General features: G+C 33.4%; 1 protein-coding gene across 7 annotated transcripts; it reads left to right on the top strand.

The window, feature by feature from the left end:
* The first annotated feature begins 2,626 nt into the window (after window positions 1-2,626).
* LOC126844337 (transcription factor 12) lies at window positions 2,627-25,271 on the top strand. Of its 7 annotated transcripts, XM_050582468.1 has the most exons (16): window positions 2,627-2,971; window positions 4,168-4,211; window positions 4,478-4,609; window positions 4,740-4,793; window positions 18,367-18,457; window positions 18,533-18,705; window positions 19,750-19,974; window positions 20,465-20,647; window positions 20,898-21,032; window positions 21,103-21,217; window positions 21,361-21,499; window positions 22,070-22,159; window positions 22,544-22,624; window positions 23,232-23,377; window positions 23,512-23,660; window positions 23,838-25,267. In XM_050582468.1, exons 1-16 carry the CDS (start codon window positions 2,839-2,841, stop codon window positions 23,877-23,879), a joined length of 1,932 nt encoding a protein of 643 aa, XP_050438425.1. In that variant the 5' UTR covers window positions 2,627-2,838; the 3' UTR covers window positions 23,880-25,267. The 7 variants fall into 7 exon arrangements, with proteins under 7 accessions (XP_050438425.1, XP_050438430.1, XP_050438427.1 ...); XM_050582470.1 differs by lacking the exons at window positions 2,627-2,971; window positions 4,168-4,211; window positions 4,478-4,609; window positions 4,740-4,793 and adding an exon at window positions 9,053-9,918 and having other exon boundaries at window positions 21,361-21,418; window positions 23,838-25,269; XM_050582467.1 differs by lacking the exons at window positions 2,627-2,971; window positions 4,168-4,211; window positions 4,478-4,609; window positions 4,740-4,793 and adding an exon at window positions 9,053-9,918 and having other exon boundaries at window positions 23,838-25,269.
* The last annotated feature ends 1,489 nt before the right edge of the window (window positions 25,272-26,760 follow it).

Raw genomic sequence — 26,760 nt, 5'->3', positions numbered from 1 at the left:
GACGGGAGGAGTACCGGGGTAAAGTATTATTTTTATCTGCGCGCATTACTCAACCGCACTACTCCTTCGGCCCCGACTTTTCAAACTCTAATAACTTTGAAAGTAATGACTAAAAGTTGGTTATCGACCATTCAACATTTGTGTTATATCATTCTTCATTTAAAAGGTCAATAAAACATACACGTTACCATTTAGGGTTTCAAAGATATCAAAACAATCACTTTGGGGAGAGGGGTTAAAACCATACAAGTTTGTGAAAAATTAATATCAAATTTTATAAAACCACAAAGGGGGATTATTGGCCGATGATGCCTAAAAGTAATTACAGGTACATAGTAACTTTAAATGTATTTGTTTAGAATAAAATTTAAGGTTTTAACAATATGTGTAAATGGTTTATTATATAAATTAATTTCTTTTGGTCGAGGCCTTTTATATTATGTAGATTTCACATATTATTATGTTACCCCTATAGACCTGCTTCCAGTCAAATTTTCAAACATTTAGTCCTAAAACTACGTTTAAAAAAAGGGATACCTAAACCTTGAATAATGATATGGATTCTAAAAAAGGCAGTATTATTAACATTATTTATATTCCAGAATTATAAAAAAAGAAAAATGCAAAGTGGAAAAGCAAAACCACGCATCATTTACATCCAATATAAACAATAATAGAAACGCACGCCCTCTTTGATATATTATGTACGTTATAGGAGAAGGGGGGGGGGGCACGCGGGGAATTGCGGCCACTAAAGCGGAAATTAAAATATCTTTGGAACTAAATGTTTAGAAATTTCGTTATTTCTTGAAATCGATCTATAAACTTGTTAGGTATTATGTATATAAGTTTCAGATTTTTTAAATTAAGTAAAATTTATTTTTTAATTGCAGATGACCGCCATTACCCCATTATTTTTGCCTTTTGGTTTGTATTGCCCCTATCAGTCTTCCTTTAAATTACATGTATTAACTCGAAAGCTATAATATTTAGGTAGATTATGAGCATAATCCAGGGAACATCTTAAAAGATATTAAGACTTTTTTAAATTATTTTTTTTCATACATTTATGATTTTAAGTTAACCTAGTTTGGATATACTTTTCACCAATATAACCTCATACATTTGCTGTTAAAATCCTATGAACTTAAGATTTTTTGAAATGGTTACCTACGTGGGTATTTATTATCTTAAGTTTTTAAATAATTAATTTTATAAGTAATTATTCAAAACTTGTTATCGACTAGTCAAAATAATTCTGAACTTAAAAAGTTAACTAAACGCATACGTTACTATTTAAAAAATCTTAAGTTCATAAGGATTGAACACACAAGGAATGGTAAAATTATTACAATATTAGGCGAACTGTTAATTGTTTACGAATTATAATCCTTTTTTTACTCTTCTATAAAACTATAAAAAATAATAACTTTAAAAAGTTCATTATCATTCAATATACAAGGTAATTATTTTTTATCGTGGACCACTTAATATCTCATTGGGTTCAATTAATGATTTAATTTTATATAATGTGATCTCAATTTTCCACAAATTTTTATGTTCCTGTCCTCCTCACAAAATAGTTTTTTTGATAATAATTTTTGAAACTTAACGTATATATTTTGTCAATTTTTTACTGACAATTTTGACTGGTTGCGAACCAGTTTTAAACCACTATTTCTAAATTGTCATTGTTAAGCAATCACTCTGTTTTTTCAATTTTGAAAGTATCCAGCCGCTGCGCTGTAGAGATAATTATTTTATGGCTGTTTTCACTAAATCAATTTTGGTTAATATATCCAAGCACAACCCAAGGGTAGTTTAATCAATATTAGTTTTAATGTTGTAGGCGTGTATAGTTTGTGCAAACTGACATTAGTATTAGTCGTTAAAAAATAGTTGACCATCGACCATAAAGAAGTACAGCCCCACTTGCCTACATAATATTTAATTGGAAATAACTCCAAAATGGTATTTTATTCAAATTGGGTTTAAAGGTACCAAAATAATTTTTTTTTTTTGTTATATCGTTTAACATCTTTTCACCATAAAACTAATAGGCATATTAACAATTACTACCAGATCAATTTTTGTCCAATATTGCCTATCCTTTGCCCCTTAATAAATAGCGCTTTCCGTTCCCTTAACACAACAGGCTTTATCAATTATTATTATAAAAAAAATAATGATGATAATTACGTGTAGTTTGGGCACAGAATAGATAGAATTTAATTTTATATGCGGCGGCGTCGGCGGTTTACACAATAATTTATCGTGTACCGATTAATGTGTGTATAGTACAGTAGGTAATATAAAATATTATCGTTGTGTAGCATAACATTATTCGCGTTTGTCGCCGTTGTGTTGGCCACACTGTTGGTGGTCGGGCGCACGCGGGGAGATTGTACGGAGGCAACGAAAACTCGGCCGCGTTTTTACCGTGTGCCTACACTGCGCCATTTTCTACGATGCGTGTGCGTGCGTGCGTGCACGGCGGGGCGACGTGAGTGCGGAAGGATCCGCAGCCGCCGCCGCCCTCCCCTACACTCCTAGCCAACAAAAGTGTCCCCCGCCGCCCCGCCACCGACGGCCAGTCGAGCCGAGGCGAGTCGAGCAGCAGCACTCAGCAGCAGTAGGCAGTAGTAGAGCAGGGATTGCGCCGCGCCGAGGGTTTTCGGTTTTGGTGTTGTTTTTTTTTTCCCCGTCCGTATGCACCGTGGTCGCGGGCAGTGCTTATGATAGGTACGATCTGACATCTGACGCTTACATTGGGTGCCGTCATGTCGCATAACGTTGTCTACGCGGCCCCGTCGGTCGTTCGTGACCCGTGAAAAGTTCATGTTATGTTTTCAAACCGATGGACTTGTGAAACATTTTATAAAACCCAAAATGGCGACAAGCGACGATGAGCCGATGCATTTGTACGAGGTGTTCCAGAACTGCTTCAACAAAATCGCTAACAAACAACCAGGTTGGTGGAGATGTTGAATCGTTTTGCGTGTCATCAGTGTTGTTGTTGTTATTATTATTATTATTATTATTATCATTATCATCAACATAGTTAGAAGCACAACCGGTCGCGTCTGTGGTTCCTGCCGCCGACGGTTTCGGTCCACATTAGATATCAACAATAACAATAACAACAAAAGGTGATGCACGTCGTTATCGCCGTGACGACGGCCAGTTTTGTTTTGCGTTCCGTCGTTTTCGCCCGGACCGTCGTCCGTCGCGGCCAACATAATATTATTTTGTCCACCGTCCGGCCGATGCACTGGACACCCGTCGGCGTCTACCCTTTTCGGTGGCTGCACCACACATATCTGCGTGTACACCGAATTGCCTAACTTGATTTTTTTTTTCACCCCAACTGACATAATATCATTTGTTCTCGAGCAACCCCTATTTGTTTCGTTACTAAAATCTGCAAATGCAAATTTGAGCATATTTTCATAATTCATATCCCTAACAACATCAGAGGCCGTGTTCAACGATAATAAATTATAACACTGTAAACATATCCGTTGTGCACGCATCTGCGTAAATCCAGTACGTTAATGTTTTGGGGCTTAAACATTTTTCCCTGATAAATTATATTGCAATGATACTTTTATTTTTAATTTAAAACGTTTTACAATATAACGTTTTACAAGTATAGTCATAATGAAAAACTATTTTTCAAATATATTTTTACCCCATTCAACATTATTTTTAATTTATTATTTTCGTCGTCTTCCCAGCGTATAATTCAGCCAGACTCGCCGTTCTCAAGTGGTTACACAGAACACAAACGTCAATAATATAATGTAATTTGAATCAAAGTTACTATAATGTAATAACTACAATAACTTCATCGAAATTTCTGTAAACACTTAAACGGATAAGGTTTTTCCATTCTGTGTTTTGATTTTATTTAGGTAAACCAATACTTAATTTGCATTCATTTCATGTGGAATAACAACAGCATATTAATGTAACATTACATCTACCTACAATAAAATGTGCACATTGTTGTCAAACAACCAATTTGGGTTATCTAAAAAAAAAAAAATAGATTTATATAAAATAAATTATTATACCTACCTTGTACAGTTGTATTTGATTTGTAGCTGTGCCCGTATTAATTGCTTTTTCAACACAATATTAATTACACAATTTATTGTTTTTCAGAAAAATCAGGGTTTCAGCCGCCATACAATATGGAAAATGGAATGGTAAGGATTATTGATTTATTTGTTATTAAGTTTACTGGTCCGTTTTTATAGCAATCTATTAAAATAGGTACCTATATCAAAAAAAAAAAAATAATAATAATAACGTTTTAGAATGTACATATTATGTTAGCAAACATTGTTTTCACTGCTGTGGACGGCATTGAATTAAACATTTGTGTTTATTTTTATCATTAAAAATAATGGTTTTTAGATGTTATTTTATTATACAACGCTTGTATTAACAATTTTGTTTGTACATTTTTCAGGCATATGGAAATAACTTTGCTTCTGGTCCTGAAACTTTTAGTCCAGATTCTCCTTATTTTCCGTTCAGTAACACTCCAAGGAAACCCCTTCCTACGACTACAGCTGGTACAGCAGTAAAAAGAAAAAGAGAGGTAAGCTAAGACCTAAATAATACAATAAGTGTAATAGTTTTCGTTGCAAAGAATAATGTATTATTTTAAAACCAATTGTTTGCTGTGCCGATTGGACATTTTGTTACTGTAGTCTCAATGTATTTTACAGAGTATCGATTCACCTCCAGCAGAACCGTCAGAAGTTGAAGTTCCTCATCACTGGGTAAGAATTGTATATAATAATTATAAATTTACCCGCTTTATTGTGTTTTACTAACTTCATAAAAGCGTAGGCATTACTCGGTGAAAAATTCAAATGTTGTATATAAAAATGTCTACAGAAATTGAATCTATTGTAATGCTTTTATTTGGTGTTAACTGGCGTAAAAATATTTCAACAGAAATCTTCTAGCTCCTAAAACTAGCTTTCTCCGTAATAAGCTAAACCAAACTATATTAGTAAATTCGGTATATTAATATAGTATAAAAAATTGTAATATCTAAAATAATAATATATCTAATCTAATTCTTTTTAAACTATCTTACGGATGAATAAAATATAACGTATTAGGTATTAATTATTTACTTTGATAAAAAAATTTTGACCGGTCTTTTAGTTCTACATTAGCATACATTAGATGTTCTCGATATTTGTGTCTGACTAAACTTTCACAATTAATAGTAAACACATTTTAAACGCTATGATTTAAAATTTACTTTGTTACAAGGTATGATATATGCGTGTTTTTAACTCTGTTTTAACAAGCAGTTTTTAGGAAAACGGTTGACAATTATTATTTTTTTTTTTTTGGAATTTATTTAAAAATTAAATAATAAAACATTTTATTTAAATTAAAGGAGGGCTGGTCAAATATTGAAACTTGGTCCAATATTTAGGTTTCATCTGGATTTAATGTACAATCCACTCCCAGTTTAGACTTGAATCAAAATTAAAATACAAAAAATTAAAAGAACCAAATGTTTTTTCTATGTCAAAGTTATAAATACAACTGTTTTTGTCATGTTCTAATAGGAAGTATATTTCAGGTTGGCATTAAGTGATAACTTTGCGTTTGTCTCACTTTCGTCTGAACGCAGTGTGGTAAAAAACATTGCTCGTATTTGAACAGCTTACCTAAAGCATATTGTACACTATAGACTCTTTAGAAATTTGTTCTAGGTTGTTAGGGCTTAAAATATACGTATTTTTTATTTATAGAAGCGTCGCAACTTAGCATAGCCGTATTGTTGTGGCCTTTTAGTCATTGTGATCGTCCTGTTCGTTTACTTAAAAACTTTATAACATTTTATGATATTGTTATATCATAAAGAAAAATGACAAGTAAAATAAAACTAATAACAATCGATGACCACTTTGCAGGGTACATTTTTAGGTAAATACTTTATAACTGTAACTATGTTGGTAACTATCTGAGTTGGCTTGTTGGTCAAGTTTTTATATTGATATCCCCCCCCCCCTCCTAAGTATTCTCATAAGTTGTTTGGACCACGCTAATTCTTTTTTTTTTTTTTTTCCCACTCCAACTTGTTTGTCTATTATATTATAATATACTCCTTTATGATAAATAAATATATTTTTATAGACACTTAATTTGTAATAAACGGTGAATAAAATAATTTGAGATTCGAAAAGTAGATTGGCCGAGTCTCGGATTTGCCCATGTGGCCGCCGTCGTCAATTGAATGGATAATTAAATATTATAAAAGATATTAACAATTTTATTACCTATGTACTCAGGCTGAGGATATAATTATTTAATTAATTTTTTTCAAGGTCCTAAGTTATATATTGTAGTCCAGATTTCTTAAAAAAAAAAAACTCCTATAACACCGTAAAATATAAAAATGGTTTTTATTGTTTTTTAAATAAGTTTGCAGTTTGCAGTAGTAGAAATTGTTTTTTGAAAAAATATTTTATTTCAACTTGATTTTTAGCTCATGTTTCCCAAAATTGTGTCCAACAAATAGTGTATTTTTAGGAAAACACTTGTTTGGGCAAAGATTTGTTTAAATTTTGAGTTGAAAAATTAAGGACGAGGGCTTGTGAAAATAACGAATGACACTTTCTGTTGGTATTTAATAAATACATTTTTTCCAAATTACAATTACAATCCGAGTTAAAAAGGCGTCGCTAAAAAAATGTGTGTACCAACACAAATCTTAAAATGGGCTGTAGATGTTATTTTCTGATATGAAATTGAATGTACTCAAATAAATAATAATATACCCTCGAAATATTATGCTAATTATTGAATTCGAATGTATTTTTTTCTTTTTGGAATTATCTGTTCAACAAAATAAGATATTTGTAAAATATAAAATTTTAAAAAATGTCTCGAAACCGGCTTTACATTTTGATAGTGTGTTCTAAAATAATGAAAATTAGTTGGCAGTACCTATCATATTTTTAAATACCTACGTTTACAAAATAATATATGCTCTACTCAACTTGCTCGATCAAAATTTGATACGGGTACTTTGTAATTTGTTTGAATATTATTTCAATAGTCGTTTTGAAAACAAATTAAACTACTTTTTCGTTGTATATTTTTAGTCGGCTTTTTCTCGTGTATTTTCTCATACACTTGTATTAATTTTGTAATTAATTTAACCGAGTATTGAGTATATATCTATTTATATATATATTAATAGTATGTGTAACTTATGCGAATACGATAGCGGTGTGTCAGCAAAAAAAAAAAAATCTCAAGATATTATGTAGTGACTCATGAACGTCGTATTCTCAGATGCTCTCATCTTCGTTGGTCTTCTGAAGATTAATAATTATTGTTTTAGAACCAAAAAAAAAAGAATAAATACAAATTATACAAGAAAACGTGCACGTGTGTCACGTCTGTGGTGGTCACTTTTCGTGCAATTTTCTAGTGTCTAGTGCGGTGTTCTTGTTTTTGGTTGGAGAATTTTTTATTTTTCGGTTTCCTAAGATTTCAAACCCTGTAAACGCGGTGTTCGGTAGTCGACGAAATAAAACATTTATCACGGTCCGGGGGTGCGGCGAGGGATGGGGGGAGAGGGAGTCTGTGCAAGATACAACAACCCGGTTTCGCTTTACGGGTCGTCGGCTACGGTGGTTCAGCGTGTCGATGGAGTACACAACAGTGTAGTATATAATATAATATTATATCTATACTATACTATATACGTGTGTGTGTGTGTGTGCTGAGTAATATGATTTGTGTGAATGTGCGTGTGTGTACCGCCGAAACGCTGTGTGAAGAAAGGAGGACCGCTGTGCTAGTGTGTGTGTGTAGAGAGAGGAGTAGTTTTGTAACATCTGGCAAAGTGGCATCCCGTGTAGGTGGGATCGCCTCAGCAACAGCAACAGCAGCAGCGACGGCGGCGTAGCATCATCATCACTTGTATGTGTATTTGTTGTTAGGTTGTAAACCGTGTGTTCGGATTGCACCGTCGTCGTCGTCGTCGTTATGGCCGCCCCGTCACGGTTTTTATCTTCGGTTTCTTCTCTTTGGCTTCTTATAATCTTATCCCGAGCCACCCGCGGCCAAAGGCACGTACATTACATATTTTTGTTTTGTATTTTCTTCAAAAACCGTCTTTTGGGGGGAGGGGGGGTGCTTGTCGTCTAGATTTTTTGAAATTTTCGATATAGTAGTTTTTTACGTGACGCAAACCGTAGGACTAAAAGTCAGTCTTAGAGTAACAATCGCTTACCAATGTTGGCTAGTATATGTTAATTCATATATTTTTATTCTTTACTACTCTATGGGACAAAGGCTCTGCTCTGCACCACTACTACGGGTTCCTCGGCCGGAACCTGTAACGCCGCCGGGGTAACACGACCCGGTGCGCAAGTGCGGCGGCGTATCTGATTTCTAGATGGGGGTCGGTAACACAGCAGTAAAAACCCCCACGTCTAGAGGAACTATTGGGTTTCGGTATTATATTATATTGTAATATTATAGATCTCAGCCGTCGCCTCCCCCCAGATCTCGTTAAAGCTGTTATTGTTGTTTGATGTTTTTGTCACTCTCTTCGGATAATATGCGTACGTGCATTTTTTTTGAACCTAATAACAACAACACTATGTATAGAGGTACGCGCGATAATAAGCGCTCATTAGACGCTTTATTGTTTGGGGAAAACGTCGACGGCAATTTCATTTGTATTATATATTTTTATTCTCCTATCCCATTGTGGCCGTGCGTGGTGCCGGCGAATGACTGCGTAGTGCGTGCGTCGCCGCCGCCGCAGCCGTCCGATTACCGTGGACGACTGCGGTTGGCAACAATGTCGCCGAGGGTCTAGTGCATAATAAATATTATGCTGCTGCGTTTTCGTATGGTACGCGTACGGTGTGCGATCGCGTGCAGCCGTATGTTATAGAGCGAGTTTTGGTGGGGGGCGTTGGCGTTCGGAAAGAGGTAGGCGCCGGTGGAGGTGGTAATAGTGGTAGTACGTCCGTGTTCCACTGTACTGCACGCGACTCGTGGTGGGCATAGTATACGCGGCGGCTGTGTACAATACAATATATATAATAATATATAATATTATAAATTATTATTGTAGCCTGTTGCTTCCTTCGGGCGCTGCGGCCGCCGCGGCAAAACGGTTTTTAGTGTGGCGACGACTTGCTGTGACAATGGACACGCCGAAGCCGTAGCGGTACAGTCTCGTCCCGGCAGTGTGCGTGTGCCTGTGCCTGTGTGTGTGTGTGTGTTCGTCGTGTATGTGTACGTACTACAAGCGTGTGTCCGCATTCGCCTTCGCAGTCGTCTAGCGTTCGCTCACGTGCCGCCGTTGCGGTGTTGTGCAGTCTTCGCCGACGACCATCTGGGCGCCGCGTTTCTGGTTTCGGCCGCGTAAACCGACGACCCTTCCGCACGCCCCCCCCCCCTCCCCTACCCGCCGCCGAGGGTGCTGTACGGCCGACGACGTACCGGCCCGCCGACATGCACCATTACCGGACCAGGGAAGAAGAAACGTCCGCTTGCGGCGGCGGCGGCAACGACCCGTACTTTTACCTCCGGCTGTCGGCCGGCACCGCGACGTACGCCAACCCCTTAAAGCTCGAGGTCGACGTCAAGCCGGAACCGGGAATGACGCCCGTGCCGCTCCACGGCGGTTCGCCTTCTACCACCGACGTGCACATGGACGCCGGCGGCGTTGGCTGCGGTGGCGGCGGCATAGGCCTGTTGGCGTTGACTCAACTCGACGGTTACGGGTACAAATCGTACGATTCCGGCGACGGCGGCGTGATCGCCTCCACGGACGTCGGCCACCTGGCCTATTCGTCACCTGACGACACCAAATCTCATCTACACCAGCACCACCAGCAGCAGCAACAGGTAACAGAAGCGAGCACTTCCCGTAACCCCCACGTTTCGGGTTATCCGTTTTCGCCCGCTGGGTTGTTTGTTTACTCACCGTTTCCGGTCGTCATCCGACCATTACTCTGCGACGACACTACTCAACGCCTTTATTACATGCATTTAACGTTTTAGGAAAACAAAAAAAAACTTTTAAAAACATTAAAACTGGGATGGCGAAATTTGTGTTTTTTCCAAATTACTTTAATTTAAAAAAAAAAATCGAACAACAAACTTCCATAAGAATACAATTTGTTTCTCAATAGTCCGGTCCAAAACAACTGCGGTATCTGTTTGATGAAACGTACCGATCTTTATTTATCTCTTAGATAATGTGTCTCGTTGAAAATATTTCACGGTTCGCTTGGCGTGCGAGAATTCTCGTCGACAAATTCCAAGGAAAATATGGTTTACCAAATTAAAATCATATTATTATCCACGTGCGCTTGTAACAAAGCTTGTAGCCTATTTAACATCCGACGTCTGTACTCGACGGTCGGATTTTCTTTTGGCGTGGAAAGCTTTTGCGTTTCCACGAATATATATATTCACCGTGCAGCCAACGGCAGTTCTAAACCGTACACGTAAATGTACAGAGTAGCAGCTATAAGTAGGTCTTTATTGTTGATTATATTATTTGTAAGGTGAGCCAAACCAGTTGGCAGATGTTAAAAAACACACCTGCCTGCATCCTCACAACAATGGTCTCCTACCCGCCGCGCCTCCGAAACATGCTTGATTTTTTCCCCTTCTTACGCGCCCAGCTCTGCGAGCCTACTTACAATTTAATATATTTTATGTCTCTATTTTTTTTTTCCACGCATATAATATATTTATATGTATGTATGTATGTATATATGTTTGCTTGTATAATAATTATTCTCGTTCTTTGCGCACGTGCTGTTGTACCCACACTACTTTATGTGTGTATTTTATTTTGACTATTTCTCTCTTTCGGTCGAAGACATTTTCATAATTTTTACGTTGCGCTTACGCCAATAATCGTTGTACAAGGTTGATTTGCCCGATTTCGGTTCGCGTATGGTGCAAGGCCCACACGCACAGCTGTCTGGTTTTGATTTTTGTGTCTAAATCACAATGTGCACCTACATAAAATAACGTAATACACGTGTATCATCGTCTAAGTATACCACCACGGTGCTCTCATTAGCGTACAGTAAGAGTATATTATCATATTCTAGAAAGACACAAACGGCGGTGTTCAGAGCATTCAAAATATGTTGTGTGTAAAAACCACCACCCCGTTTAACTTGGACAAAATTAGAAATACTACTATGTTTGCTTGTTGGTACCTTTTGTGCAAAACAAACGGGTTGGATTTCTATTATTGAATTTGATTTCTGTAGTTTGGATTTCACTACAGACCTCAGTAATATGAAGTAATGTTACAAAAATTATTATTTTACATTGGCAGTTTTCTTTTCTTTGGTTTATTGTGTTGTAGACAAAAATATATCAAAAGTAACTATTTACCGGACGTTCCATATAGTGATAATTGGTAAACGCAATAAAATCGTCATTGTCCATTGTTTGGTTTGTCGATCCGAAACTGGATTTGTTTTTGTATTGGTTTATATACGGAAAACGTCGGAGCAACCTAGAACGAGGAATAGAAAAACGACGGTAGCAGCTTTGACCATATTACATTACTTATTATGTGTTTAGCGATAATGATAATAAATATACTTACTACTCTATTATGTGGTCGGCGTTTTCTTTATACAATCCGGTAGAGGTATGCGGTAGAATTCCTTAATTCGCCAAAGTAGGAAGTCTTGTCTTACAGTTAATTGTTGTGATTGTTTTCCTCGTCGTCTCGTTTTGTCTTAAACACGTTTCTTCGTTGTGATGTGCATTTATTTCATTTTTTTTTTTTGTCTTAAACACAACCAGAGCTCGGATGTTAATGACCATAAATGTGTTGAAATGTGTATTGATCATCCGATCATCGTTTATGAACTCTAATGTTCTCTGTTTTCACACAACACTTGTGGTCTACACCGTTACCGGATAAGTTACCTTACACAACTTTACCACCCTTTTTGTCTAGTAATAATATTAACGCGAATATACACTTGTGTATTTTGTATACAGGAACTAAACAGTAGCCGGGTTCACCGAACTAAACTGTGAAATGCGTGTTTACACTCAAATCAATAATAAAAATCGATCGATGTGTTTTAGTAAATTATTATAATGCGTCGACATGTTTTTACTAAAAACGACGTTTTTTTTTTAATTTTTTTTTTATTTGAACAAAATAATACTCGGCTACACAATTCTGAACACACACACACACACTCCTTTTATGTATTATAGTATATAAAAAAAAAAACTATTCCAATGTGTACTATTCGTGCTGTGCGTCGAGAGTTCATAATAAAAATTATTTAACGACTCTTCATTAATTACTTTACCAAATTCGACACCACCCAACTCGGTATTGGTCGCCATCTCTCAATCCCGTATGTGTGTATATATACATATAATTGCCCTGTGTAATGGACCAAAACGCGGTGCGGTTGTATATGCGCCTTATACATACCATATAGTATTGTTTATTGTAATATAGTATTAGAATCTTACAGTCTTGTATTTTTTGTCCAAGTCACGCCCGGTCAAATGGACCCGATAATAAAAATAATTTAAAAAAACATTGGTTATAAGAAATGTAAGTCTCGTTTGCTGTTAGAAAAATTTGTTGTTTTCTTTAAGTATAAAAATTTAAAAAAAATACTAAACCAAAAACCGAATAATCCTTTTTTTTTTAATTTTTATTATGATAAATAAAACAAGTATTAAGCGACGTTTGTGTGTGTTTATGGTGTTCCTATGTGTGTACATTTTTTGTTTTTGATCTTAAATAATGTAAATGTAATTTTATAGACCTTTTGTATCTCAACACGTGCACAAGAGTTAAGTTGGTTAAGGTATTATAAAAAAAATACACAACACACGTATCAGTGTCAAGTATGAATTATTTAGTTATCAAAATGAATTAATACCGTATTGTTAACGTGTGTTGTACAGCTATAATATTTTAAATAGTTTATTATATTACAACTTTAGAGTCGATAAACGGGACGGAGAAATATTGATTTTTTGTTAACGAAATTACATAATTGAAATTCGATTAAAACACTGAATCGTTTCGATACGTTTTAAGAATTGTTCAAAGTTTTATTTTTGTGTATTTTGTTTGCAATTGTTATATTATTTATTGTTGGTCGGTTTAGCGTTTTTTTTTTTTTTACCTCGACACGTACCTATTTAGATTTAGGCTGTGGTGTATTATAATATATACCTATACCTACGCGTTGAACGTGTCGTTATATTTGGATACCGAATTCTAGGGTGAGGGGAGGGGAAGGCGAAGGGGCTCGTTCGATCATAATATTTTTGGTATCCAAGACAAATAAAAACAAGTTACCATAAATTAAAAAAAAATAAAACGTATACGTGTTCTAGCGGTGGTTTTCTTCGTCTTTTGCCATAATATATTAGCTATAAATAATACAATTTTACAATCCGTACACTTGACGAGGAGTCTCCTTGAACATATGGATAGATAGATGTGTGTATGGATGTGCATTGTGTATTATTTTTAACGCACTCAGGGATTGCCTGTCTGTCTGTCAAATATACAATAATAAAAATAAGATTATGATGACGATTTTTTTCATATTATGACCGTACCTACATAACTTTTATAATATTTATATATATATATATATATTTTATAATGATGATAATAATAATCATTATAAATGCTCGGTGCACGGCTTTCTAAGGCCATCGTCGTCACCGATCGAACGGTGTAAGTATTGCATTGCGAAATTATCATTGTCGTGTCTGTCCCGGTCGTAGGTTTGCTCTATTGTGTTCTACGCTTTGAAAATTTGTTGAATTTTTAAAAAAATATAAAAAATTCCATCGTCATCGCCGCCGCTGCTGCTGTTGACCTTGTTTGCGGATCGATCGCATAATATTATAGTGTTTAAACGTCCGTCGTGCGTGTATCATTGGGCCTACTGCATACGGATTCGATGCGGAGGAGGTATTACAATGATAATATAAATAATATGTGCTTTCAATAGTATATTTTTGTTAACCGACGAACTGATTCCTTTGTGTAGCAAGTCTACAGGTTGCGGGAATAGTACCAAAAGTGGAAAAAGTTCGCTCATCCGACACCTTGTACGTTTACAAGTTTGGCGATGTTCAATAATGTTCTCGAAGAACAGTAGAATTACTTGTAAATTTGAGAATTACTTTAGGATTACTTGCAAGGAAAAAAATCCAAAAAAGAATATCCTAACAATATAATAATTATAAACATCATTACAGTATCTATACCATTTTATATTGATTTCTTACATTTTTTACTATCAACGGATTCGAAATGGTTTCTCAATAGTGATTTTATTACTAATGTATGTAAAATAATTTCCTGGACCTAATTTGATAAGATTTGTTAAGTCGGATATGCTGGCAAAGAGTAGCCAGAGAATGGAGAAATGAAGAAACGGTCGGCGCTAGAATATTGTTTAATAAATCATTTGATCGTTCAAATAGTAATGTTACAGTACCACTAAGTGATGAGTCATGAGTGATTTATGTAAGAAAAAAAAATACTGTATGTAAATGACAACACGTGTTGGGTCGTACAATACAAGAGGATGGAAAATCGTAGCAGATTTGTTGAATGTTGAAAAAAAAAAACAGAGATAAAGTTTTTATGAAAACTAAAACGCTTAAATGCACTATTTATCGTCTACGATAGGCTCTGGTTGTGAGTGCAACAAGTACCTACTTGAAAAAAATAAAATAGTATTTCCACGACGTCCAATTAGCTCTAAATAAGTGCGAATTGTTGTTTAATAAAAAAACAGATAGAAGGCATATTTTTAGTAAAAATAGTGTTTGACCCTTCTACCCTGTAGTAGTCCAAACGTACACAATATGTATTCATATTCACACACACACACACAAACATGTATGTATAAAAGTACTATGTGAGTTATATTATCAAATATTACAAGTTGAACCGTCGTCGGTCGACATTGACGGATTGCAATACATTATCATTTTTTTTTCTTTGTCAGGCTAGCAAAGCTCGGCCGAGATATTGCTCGTGACGTTTGATTAAAAAGAAATATTGCATCTTTTGTGTTTTTTTCGAATACAAATGCTTTTATTTTTGTCCGTACACATAGCAATGTACGACTATAACAAAGTTATATAATGTTGCATACATCATGTCCTTTTTGTGTACACTATAAAATAAAGTATAATATCGGTCTGCCATACCGGTGGCTTATTAAGATGGAGTGGGGGGGGGGGGGGTGTACATTGTACACAAAAGGTGTATACATTTTGTCAAAGCAAAATTAAAATTAAAATAAGTACTAACGAACGAGTTAATGCAATTTTTTGACAAGAAGCCAACGATTATAAATTGTAAGAGGTTTGGTTAGGTTTGTAGAAATGTTGGTGAAAATATACACTGAGATTTTTTATGGTTATTTCTTTATTTTAATTTGCCCAATTTGTGTACACGAGTACAAGGCTTGGGTATGTCTAAAGTAAAAATAATATCAAAACTATACTAAGTCGGCCGAAGGCAATGCCGCCAATATCCTCATAATGAGTAGGACAAGGATTTAAAAGCAAAATGCATTTTTTCTCCTTAAGGCTAACCCAACGGGGTCAGCATGGCCAAAATTCATTTTGAAGCTTGTAGATTATAGTTATTTGGAATTTGTATTTTGCATGTTTTGCTAGTTAATAATTCTATTTAAGTTGGTTGGTTAGTTTAGTTTAGTTTTATCCGACTACGTTTTGTTAAATTTTAACTTGTAATTCTTGTAAACAAAACACAATATGTACTTATTTAAAGAGATAAATCTTTTTTTTTTTTTTATTAAAACATTACTTTTTTTTATTTCGAAGATACATTATTTGAGTTATATATTTTATTGTTATTCAACTTTTGTTTTTATAAAAAAAGGCATCGAATAACACCTAGTCAGAATTGAGTTATTATGTTTGATTTATTTACCCCTCTACTAATATGATAACCATATGTTGTCAGTTGTATTACAAAATCCTGTTGTGTGTTAAATTAAAAATGTATATTTTCCATGTAATTAGACGGCATTGATCTAGTTTTCGATGTAAATTTAAAGTTCTCAAAAGTATTTTGCTTAACCGTTACGGTGTGTACTTATACTTTGCCATTTGTGCGCACGCCTCAATGGTGGCTTTAAAATTTATATAAAAAAAAAAAAAAAAAACCGGCATCGCGACTACTTAACCGCTTGTGAGTAAATAAAACCGAACCATACTCGTTTTGGCGTAGAATTTTGCAAATTAGTCACTCGGCGTGTTACTATTATTATTAATAATATTAGGTATTCTAATTGGATATAATATTACACATGTAACGTCACACACTTAGGCCTCGCAAGCGCCAGATGGTTGTGTACTGTAGTATGTTTAATGGACGATGAGAGAAAGTGGTTTGATATAGTAATAGCTTATCTTCGGCGCGAATTCTCGGTGTCCATATCCGAATTGGCTTAGCTAAATACCCTGCGGATTTGTGTGCTGTGTGCTTCATTATCTATCTCTAGCAATTTAGATTGTTCGAGAAATTTTACACCAGAGCTATGTCAATAGAGTTTATATAATATCGTTGTCACGTGTAGGTCAGATTCATTTGGTTGTTGTGTACAGTTTAATGATGTTTTTGTTAAATTAAAATTCTGATCAACAGCTGGGCCACAAATCAGCCCCAAAATCATCCGTATCCTTTAGTTTTAATCGAAATCTATATTGTCCCAAAAACATTTTCAGAGTATTGACATGATTTTGTCAATTATTTTCATCATAGTAGATATTATGTGTAGTAATTTAGTATTAAAGAACTTCCGCTGGTACATGTTTTTTAAATTAATTCCTTTTATTGGTGTTTACACTCAATGTGTAACAAATTTGTCCAAAAACTTTGGACGTACGACATGTGTGTCAACGCAACAACTTGGTTAAACTTTTCAAGAGAGCCGAAAATAAACTGATTAAAAACGTCAAATCAGGATATTTTGTAATTATCGGAGCATTTTAGTAGTACAAAATCATCCTGTTGCACACGGTTGCCTACCGCAATTTGAAAATTCGTTTTAATAATAATAAACATAAAACTGACTAGACTCTTATGACATTAAAATTAAAAACCATAAGGCATCGACTCGACTCAAGTGACCCAAAAGACGCGCCCACGGAGCACCCGGAATTATTAATTATATTATACGTTTGAAACTGATGGCTTTGTATATGAGTTGTGTCGTCGACCCCATAAATATTGTACACCGCAAATACTAGAAGGCAAACAGCGTTGTTGAGTCGTCTACTTTTGAGATATTAAACACGCAATATATAAACATGGTTATTCAATTTCAGTAGACTTAAAATGCACGGTGCCGCATCAACTTTTGGTGGTACTACGCGCACATTGAAATAGACGGGTTTTTTTTTTTTTATGCAAACAAACCTCATTTACACAATTATTATTTTGTGACTTGACGTCGTTTTCACGAGCGCCTGCGATTTATTATACCTAAGCGTTTGTTTTAAGCGCACGACTCGCTTTTATCACCAAAAAAATGGCATTCGATCAAATATACTAACGGGGGGAAAAAAACCAATTTAATTGTATAAATACAAACCTGACCTGGCCGGTACAAAACATTGTATATTTACATTACATTGGTGGTTCTTGCGAGTGACCGAAAAACGCCGTCTGCCATATTGGTTTTGAGGATGGCAGCCAGACTACTATAATAGATGAACTATAGATATAATGCCATGGCTTAAATATAATACTAGGTTATTGCATATCCCCCCCCCCCCACTTTATTATATTATCAATTCACAAAGTGGCAGCCTCGAAGGGTACATCCAAATACTATAAATGATGATAATACCGAAAGGCTAGGATAGGGAGGGTGTAGAGATGCAATAACCTAGTATAATATTTAAACCGTGTGGATAATGCCAGAAAAAAGCATGATAAATGAACAAAATGTCAGTGCCGCCGGCCTAGGTTTGCCTTCTGGCTGTGTACAGGTGGAACGGTCTCGATTGTGTCAGTTTTACTACACCCGTTAAAGCGAATTTCCTATGGATATTTTTTAATTTTTTATTTTTTTACGACCCTCACACCGGTTTGACAACTCTTAACCAACAAGAATTGCCGTCCTGAAGAAATAGATGTCTGGATAAAAAACAAAAAAAAAAAACAGAAATATTTACAAACGTGTATACTAATTAATGATTTTTTTTTTCTTATAACGTTTAATGTGATTTAAATATTTTAATATATTCATCCGTGTGTTGTTGTTTCAGTATGGCGGTGATGAATTCACACCAGATCCAGCTCGGTTTGCTGCTCAAAAGCCCGGTTCGTCCGTGTACGCCGCTGATTCTTATTACTTAGGTAATTTACAATTGTTTTCCCGACTATTGATTATCTGTACTTGATAATAATAATACTTTAATTGTTTGACGGTAGATGGTACAGGAAACAACAGCGATGTTTGGACCACCAGTGCAACTGCTCAACTTCAGTCTCCCACGACATACACCACGTACACAAATCCACCGAATTCGCTGCTTAGCACGTCACCGAACATACCGACAAACAGTTTTCCAGCGACGAATTCCATGTTAACCCCAGAGAACATGGTAACCACCGATTATTATTAGGCGTTAGTAAAGTAGTGTAGGCACTGTCTCGCGTAGTAGGCGAACAAAACAATAATATATTGTCCCTGCAAATAGGCGAAGAAATTATTGAAGAAAAAAAGTATAATAATACTCTACTTTTATCTGAATCTGAACCTCTTCGTGTTACTGTTTGACCAGAATGTTTTTCTCGGTTTGAAATCAATAATAATACCTGTATACATAAAAAAATTACTTAATACAACTTAACAGAATGTATAAACGTCACGTTGGCCTTTTTCCAATTTCTCGTCCTATTCAAGCGACTTAAAAAGTATTGACATCAGGTAACCTTTAAAACGAAACAAGTTTTTGAAATTTGTTGAAAATAAAGTTAGTGACGATTTTGTAAGTAACTTTAACCCTTAACTTGGCAAGGGCTGATTATTAAATATAAAAAATAACTATAAAATACTTAGTAGTTTTTAGGTCGGCCAGTTATATATAAAATATATGTATCTTTAAAGATGCAATGCCCAGTTAAGGGTAAAAACTAAGGCTGACTGTCTAAATCTAACATCGTTTTGAAACATAAATAAAAATCAATTTGTTGAGAAAAAATTGCACAATTTCATTTATGGCAAACTTCTTGGTCAAACGGAAGGACGAAAGGATTCAAAAGTAAATCTCAAAAATCTGAGTGTCTTACTCGTTTCAAACCGATTTGCAGGGCTCAAACATAAAAATTTTCCAAAAATCCCACGTAAGGTATAATTATATATTCGGTACGAACAACAGCTATCGATGGTATGATTTTTTTTGTATTTTTTCTGATGTTGCCATAGTTGGTAAGTGCCCACCATCTTCAGTGGTAATTTAAACGGAGTAGCCACTTGTTATTGAAATTAATGTTATTTGTTTATTGCAACGATAAGACTTGCTAGTAGATAATTTTACTCGGTTAGGTGATTGTGTGCAGTGTGCAGGGAAAATGACATGCGTTGCGACATTGTGCCCGTTTTATACGTATGTTTGTACAATGTTATTAATGTTTGTTTTTCGCAGGGCTACAACACTATCGTTCCAAATGCTAATTTACCTCCCGGCGGAGTTACACCTGCAACTGACGGACTAGGGACTTCCCCTCTACCGCCCATGTCAAGTCTGCGCGGAGCTCCTCCTTCCGCTCCAAGCCCAATTGCAGTTACCCCTAGCTCAATGATGTACCCGGGACATAACAGTCCCACTATTCAAACTCCTGGTGATACACTTGGCAAAGCATTAGCATCAGTACGATAAATATTATATTTCATAATTTTTTGTCGCTTTTTTACCTTATCACACGCCTGTTTTGGAATAATTTCATTTGTGGAAATAATTGTACGCTTTTTAAAAATAATAATATTTACCGTTAAGGGTGCATAACAGTTTTATTCGCTTTTACGCTAACATCTTACTATACTAACAATGGCAACTGATTAACAGTCATTTTTTATGGGTCGAATGCTGTTAATTATAAATTAATAATAATATAAACTCGGTACTCGGATGGATTGTTTATTCTCGTTTAACGTATCGATTGATTGTACCTCATCCTTGTTCCCTTGCGAGCCTTGTGCATAATATATTCAATTTAAGCCATAGTAGTACTTGAAAAGTCATCTACGTCAGTGGTTTTAGAAGTTGTGTCTTCTACTGAAATAAATATCTGAAAATTCTGAAAAATAAAATAAATAGGATATTCGTTTCATTAAATACCATCGAATAATATGTGTTGTAGATATATCCGACTGACCAGAGTGTCAGTAGTTACAGTTCAAACCCATCGACACCTATAAGTTCACCACCACCTCTAGCACCTATGGCGCCAGCAAACAGCGCTGGACCTTGGACCCCTGGCGTAGTAGCACCTCATCCTGGATCTCCTCATTTTCCTTCTACCGACCATCGAGCTATTCATATGGTATGTAAACGGATGACTACAAAACGCAATCATTAATCGTATTGTTGTCGGAACATTAAAAATAATATATTAATCAGTGTTTTAATAATAATGTATATTATAATATAATATTTATAAATAATTGAATTTTGCAATTTTTCTTTTTTGGTTTTGGGCTTTTGTAATTTTAGATTGCTTTGCGTTTTACACTTTAAAAGTTTAAAATATTTATCTATATTTTTTATTTAATGTTGATTCATTATCGCTACAGGGTACTAGAATGGAAGAAAGACTGGACGACGCTATTAACGTTCTACGAAACCATGCAGAGAGTCAGGCATTAAGTTTAGCCGGTGTTCAACATTCCTCCGCAGGCATTGTCCCGCTGTATCATCATCAACACCTAGTAAGTGATAAATAGTTTTCTAAATCATAAATATATTGACAATACTCTAATCGTGTTTTGTCATTTTTAGGGAAGTCCTCATTCAGCCGCAGCATCGGTCGGTGGCGTGCCAAATACATACCAAACTTTACCGACTTGCCCAGACAGTGACGGACCAATTAAAATCGAAAGATTAAGCAATAGCAGTATGTTTTATATTTTTAAAAAAAAATTTCATCGGAGCTTGTGCTAATACTGAAAACGTTACCGGGCTCTGATATTATCTATTATCTGATTAACTACATATTATATTGTCGTTATTCTTACATTATATCTTCGATTGTTTTAGAAAAGCGGAAAGAACCTCCAGACAGTTCGGATACGAAGCCCTCAAGCAGTGATCATTTGTTAGTAAATAGCATCGTTAATGTCAATTCACCCCCTGACGATTCGTCTTTAATTAAAAATTCAAAACGGTCCCGCCGATAGTAAGTTTAATGTGCAAATTTTTTCCCCAATCATTTTTAAAGTCACATTAACTTATAATATTCGTTAAAGAAACACTAACGGTGGGCTTGTTAATTATTATTTCTTTTTATCATAATATTAAAAACTGAATAATTATTATTAAAAATAAAATAACACCTTTTAATAACACAAAAACTTGCACAAATCTAACAAGTAATCTAAGAAATAGTCATAATATAAATCTTGTCACCTAATATATTATTAAGCCTCATGGCATAGCACTTAACTGTCAGGCGAACAAGGACCTAGTTGCACAATTTAATAACAATAAAAACAAGCAAATTAAATAAATAACATAAAACAAAATATATAATTACTTAAGCTCCCTCATCATCAACCTTTTAGTAGGATAAAAAAGTTTTAGACATATTATTATCATTATAATATTAATCATAGTTTCATGATTGATGATCGCTTGCAATACGATTATAAGTTAATATCATATTGCTAAAGTTACACTTTATTGAAATTGGTGCTGACTTGCATGACATAATATGTTTATTTGTGTGCATTGTGTTATTATTTTTCAGTTGTTCGAGTGCCGACGAAGACAACGAAGATCCATCAACGAAAGCGCACAGAGAAAAAGAAAGAAGGCAGGCAAACAATGTCCGCGAGAGGTAATTCGAGTATAATATAATATTTGAAAAAACGGATAAAATATGCACATTTTTTTTTTATCGTTAACGGATAAAATATTAAAATGTTAAGTAATACACTTAATTTACTAAAAACTAAACTACAATTATTTTTTTTCGTTTTTACGGAATGATAATACGATAACTAATATAATGTTTTGTGCAAGCTTTTTCTCTAATTCATTAAAAATATTATAATTAATATATCAATCTCTCTAAATTTTGAATCTGTAATATTCTTTTTTCTTCTATCTAACACTTGGGTTTTCTTTTTCAATTTTTAATTATTTCGATATAAAAAGATAAGCTTAGTGTTGTGGATCAACATTTTTATTTGTAATGTGTTTGATATTGCTGTTGTACAAGTGTGGACGACGAGTGCGAAGATCCTGAATTAAAAGCTCAACGGGAGAAGGAGCGTCGCCAAGCAAATAACGCTCGGGAAAGGTGAGCTTTTTTGTCGCTGACAAAAGCGGCTCTCGGCTCCTTTTTATCATTTTTGTTTTATTATTGTTTAAACAACTTAAGCTAGGTTTTGACATTGGTCCATTGGTCAATATGTTGAATGAAATTATTACTATCATTAAAATTGATGTCAGTGTGACATTTTGATTTTTAATTTTTTTTCTACTCGGTCACACTCCTTGTACACAGCTTAAAAAACGACTCGACAAACTAGGTTGCACTGTATAATATTTGTTTACTATAATCATTATTTCTTTTTTAATGAACGAATGAATGATTCTCAAGTTTACTGTCGTTTTCACAATGTTGTGTCAACACAAGTCATGTAGATTATCTTAAAAAACAAAAACTTGAATATGATACCGCTATAGTATAATAAAAATATAATGATGTAACGATAACCATTTCAAGAGATGAATAAATAATATCAATAACGACAATGTTGTTAAATTTTTGAATAGGATAAATATTGTAGATTGAATTTTTTTTAAAACGTTATTGTGGTTTTATTTAGTTGGATAAACAAAAGTACGCAGTTTTGAATTTTATGTACGATGTTTTTATTATTATTATTTTTTTTTTATATTAGAATCCGAATACGGGACATTAACGAAGCACTGAAAGAGCTGGGAAGAATGTGCATGACACACCTAAAGACGGACAAGCCTCAAACAAAATTGGGTATTCTAAACATGGCCGTCGAAGTTATTATGTCGTTGGAACAACAAGTCAGAGGTTTGTGATATTTTTATACTAAGTAGTTATTAGATCCTAGTTAATTATAATTGAGGTGTTTTTTTTTTTTTTTTTGTATTTACTATTATAAATTAACATGGATTTAACTGTTTGTGTTCCGTGTTCCTTTGTAGAGCGTAATCTCAATCCTAAAGCGGCTTGCCTGAAGAGAAGAGAAGAAGAAAAAGCTGAAGACACTGTTGGCCCTAAACTTGGACATCATTTATCGGCTGTTGCGCAACACATGGTTGTTCAACCTCCACATTTTCCAACCATGACAATGGTACGTATCGCATAATATTGTCTATCGTAGTAGACACGGATGGAAAATGTTATCGAAAACAACAGTGATGTTCGATGAAAACGAAACTATTAAAAAACAGTTTTCCATCCATGTTATAGTAATTGGACCTTCTAAAAAAAAAAAGACTGGTTATAAAATAAATTACAATTTTTACAGCAAAACAATCAAACAGGATTGCCTCACAATGGACCTCAGTAGCAATGGAGAACACCATCACCACACGCGTTGTACTCCTAAGTGGTCTGAAGGTGATGGGGCATTCGATTGCTTTAAACCATTCTCAGTTTATTTTAACGAGTATTGCCAAGTATATTATATATATAAATATATGTATATCTATATATAATATATTTATTAGTGATATTTTAAAACGATTTTGTTATATTTTTCTTTCTATACGATTTTTTTTTTTAATATTTAAAACATAATTGAATTCAATTGTGATGATTATTTATTATTTTGTTTTATTATCGTAGCGACCAGTAGTTTGAACCAAATTTTTTTTTTTTAAAACGGTTTGGAAAATGTATAATGTTTTTTTACACAAACAATGTTCACCTCGATCTGATGATACTAATTAGACGTTTTTGTTGACTTAGTATTGTCATTTATGTTAACTGTTATAATATCTTCGTGCTTCAATTAAGTTTTACCTAATGTAATCTTTTTTCATTAACTCTTAAACTTTTTTTCATCGTTATCATCATTAAAATCTGTCAGTATTATTTAAAAAAATATATAACTTAAAAGTCTCCTAATTATTCTGTCCGGAGACTGTTAATTTTATTTTGACAATCATTCAATTAGCCGTAAACTACAGGTGTTAAACATTTTTTTTTTCGATTAGTTTAAATAATTATTTTTAATTAATTAGATAGAATACGTGTTGTATACTTTGCCGTGATTATTTTTTTTATGTGCAATTTTGTTCTATGAAATTATTGTTATTTAAATAGTTTTGTCTGCTCTTAAAAATCAAACGATGTGATGAAAATTAAAGAAAGATTACATTTATTAAAACTATTTAATAACAGGATAAACATAAGTAAAATGTATTACCGAACATGTCTATTTAGTATGATTACAATGAGGTGAATTTTTTTAAAATTTATTATTATTTATTTAAAGCGATAAATGTTCACAAATACAAGTTTTAAATTTTTACAACTTAAACCTAACCTGACTGACGGGTTAAAGCGGCATTGTGATTGATCTGGCTAGAATTTCATCGCTGGCAGCCTTAAATGATTGACATCAATTATGTTTTTATATTAAAAAAAATATATATATATATATATTTATATATATACACATATGTATATGTATGTGTATGTACTTATATATATATATATATATTTCAAACCGTTGTGACGATTGTAATTAAATTTAAAGGTGTATATTGTGAATAACAGTAATGTACTACACGATCGCAATCGATTGTTTGTAAATTCTCAAATATACTTTTTTGTTGTAAAGTATGGCATAAACAATTACCTAGAAATCAAATGAAAATTATTATAAAGTATTTATTTATGTAACGGCGGTAAATTACAACATTTATAATTGACTGTTTTTTTTTTTTTTTAACTTGTATTATAATTTTTTTTATCATTCTTCCTAGTGTTAATTTTTGTCTTAATACATATATACATATGTCAGATCATCACTGTAGTTTAAAATAATTACAATTTGTATTTTAAACTTACAAGTAAAAATTTACATATATATATATATATAAATATTTAAAAAAAAAAATAAACAATAATAATAATAACACTTGAAATTATTATTTGTAAATGTTCATATTTTCATCAACCATATATGATGATGTATAACGCAAGTTTTAAACTTATAATCATCACGTTTATTGAGTTCGGATAAATTAAAAAAAAAAAAAAAATCTGTTATATGTAAATGTATTACGCTATATATTGCCATAATTTGTATAATTATTATTCCCAATTAATTTTTGGAGATATATTTATAACACTAGTTATTATTATTTTATTATTATATATAATTTTTTTTATTATTATTTTAAGTCTTATGTCATATTTTTGGTATTTTAGTGAAATTAATTCGTTTATAATTTATAATAGAAACTAAAGATTTAAAAAAAGAAACTAAACATCACGTCTATGTCGATTTTTTTTTTATGAAATAATTGTCTGTAAAAGTACTATTTGTAATTTGTACATATAGGCTGTATTATTATTTATATGTTAATTTTTGTAACGTTTGATCCAATATAAAAATGTATTTTAAATAAAAATATATTAAACTATTAATACAACTGAATATGTTTAAAATATAAATAAATCATATCAATACGAGAACATTTAATTTAATTTTTTTTATTATTATTATTTGTGCTTACAGCCAGTTGTCTTATTAATTTTTAGTTTTAGTATTATAATTTTTAAACATCATTAGTGTACTACAAAATCCATTTTCAACTAATAACTGTTAATTTTTCAGCAATTATTGATTGTTAAAATGTACATATTGTACAAAATTATATGATATTGTGTCTTCAAATGGAAAATAATAATAATAAAAAAAAAAATTGCAAAATAATTCTTTTGGACAAGTGTATTCTTTTAAATAGGGTATTAGGTTATTTATCATTTCTATTATATGTAATTTACCTTGGCTAATGTAATTTGATTACGATATATACTTTGGAGACTGAAGATCGATCATCGATCAGCAAAGAATTTATATGTAACAGCCAAAATAACCGTAGAACTCTAATACTTATACAATATTTGTATATGTATATTGAAGGCGATTAGTATATCAATCAATATTAAAATCAAGAAAAAAAAAGTTTAAAAATACCCATTATAAGAATTTTATAATAAAATCTTTACGTTAATAACCAACTTCAGACATTTTCGTTAAGGCTATATTAATTATTTATTATTACTAACTATATTATTAATTCATTAAATAGTAATGTAATTTTTGGGTTCTTTAAAAGTAATACATTGTTGACCTTTCATATCAAACTAGTAACGATTATCAAGCGGTTATTATAACTAATGTAAATATTTTTTTTGGGCTTTCAGTTTTACAT

This window comes from Adelges cooleyi, unplaced genomic scaffold (assembly GCF_023614345.1).
Source record: "Adelges cooleyi isolate 19-005CV unplaced genomic scaffold, UGA_ACOO_1.1 ACOO_flye_CR_arks_rails_tigmint_CR_PRNA_651, whole genome shotgun sequence".
NCBI classification, from domain to species: Eukaryota; Metazoa; Arthropoda; class Insecta; order Hemiptera; family Adelgidae; genus Adelges; species Adelges cooleyi.
The sequence above is the reverse complement of the archived record's forward strand: the minus strand, read 5'-3'. Positions and strand labels throughout refer to the sequence as shown.

Coding starts and splice junctions, on each gene's coding strand:
- LOC126844337 (XM_050582467.1), top strand. CDS start 9,523: ATGCACCATTACCGGACCAGGGAAGAAGAAACGTCCGCTTGCGGCGGC. Junction 18,706..19,749: donor TGTTAACCCCAGAGAACATG/GTAACCACCGAT, acceptor TGTTTTTCGCAG/GGCTACAACACTATCGTTCC. Junction 22,160..22,543: donor GCAAACAATGTCCGCGAGAG/GTAATTCGAGTA, acceptor CTGTTGTACAAG/TGTGGACGACGAGTGCGAAG.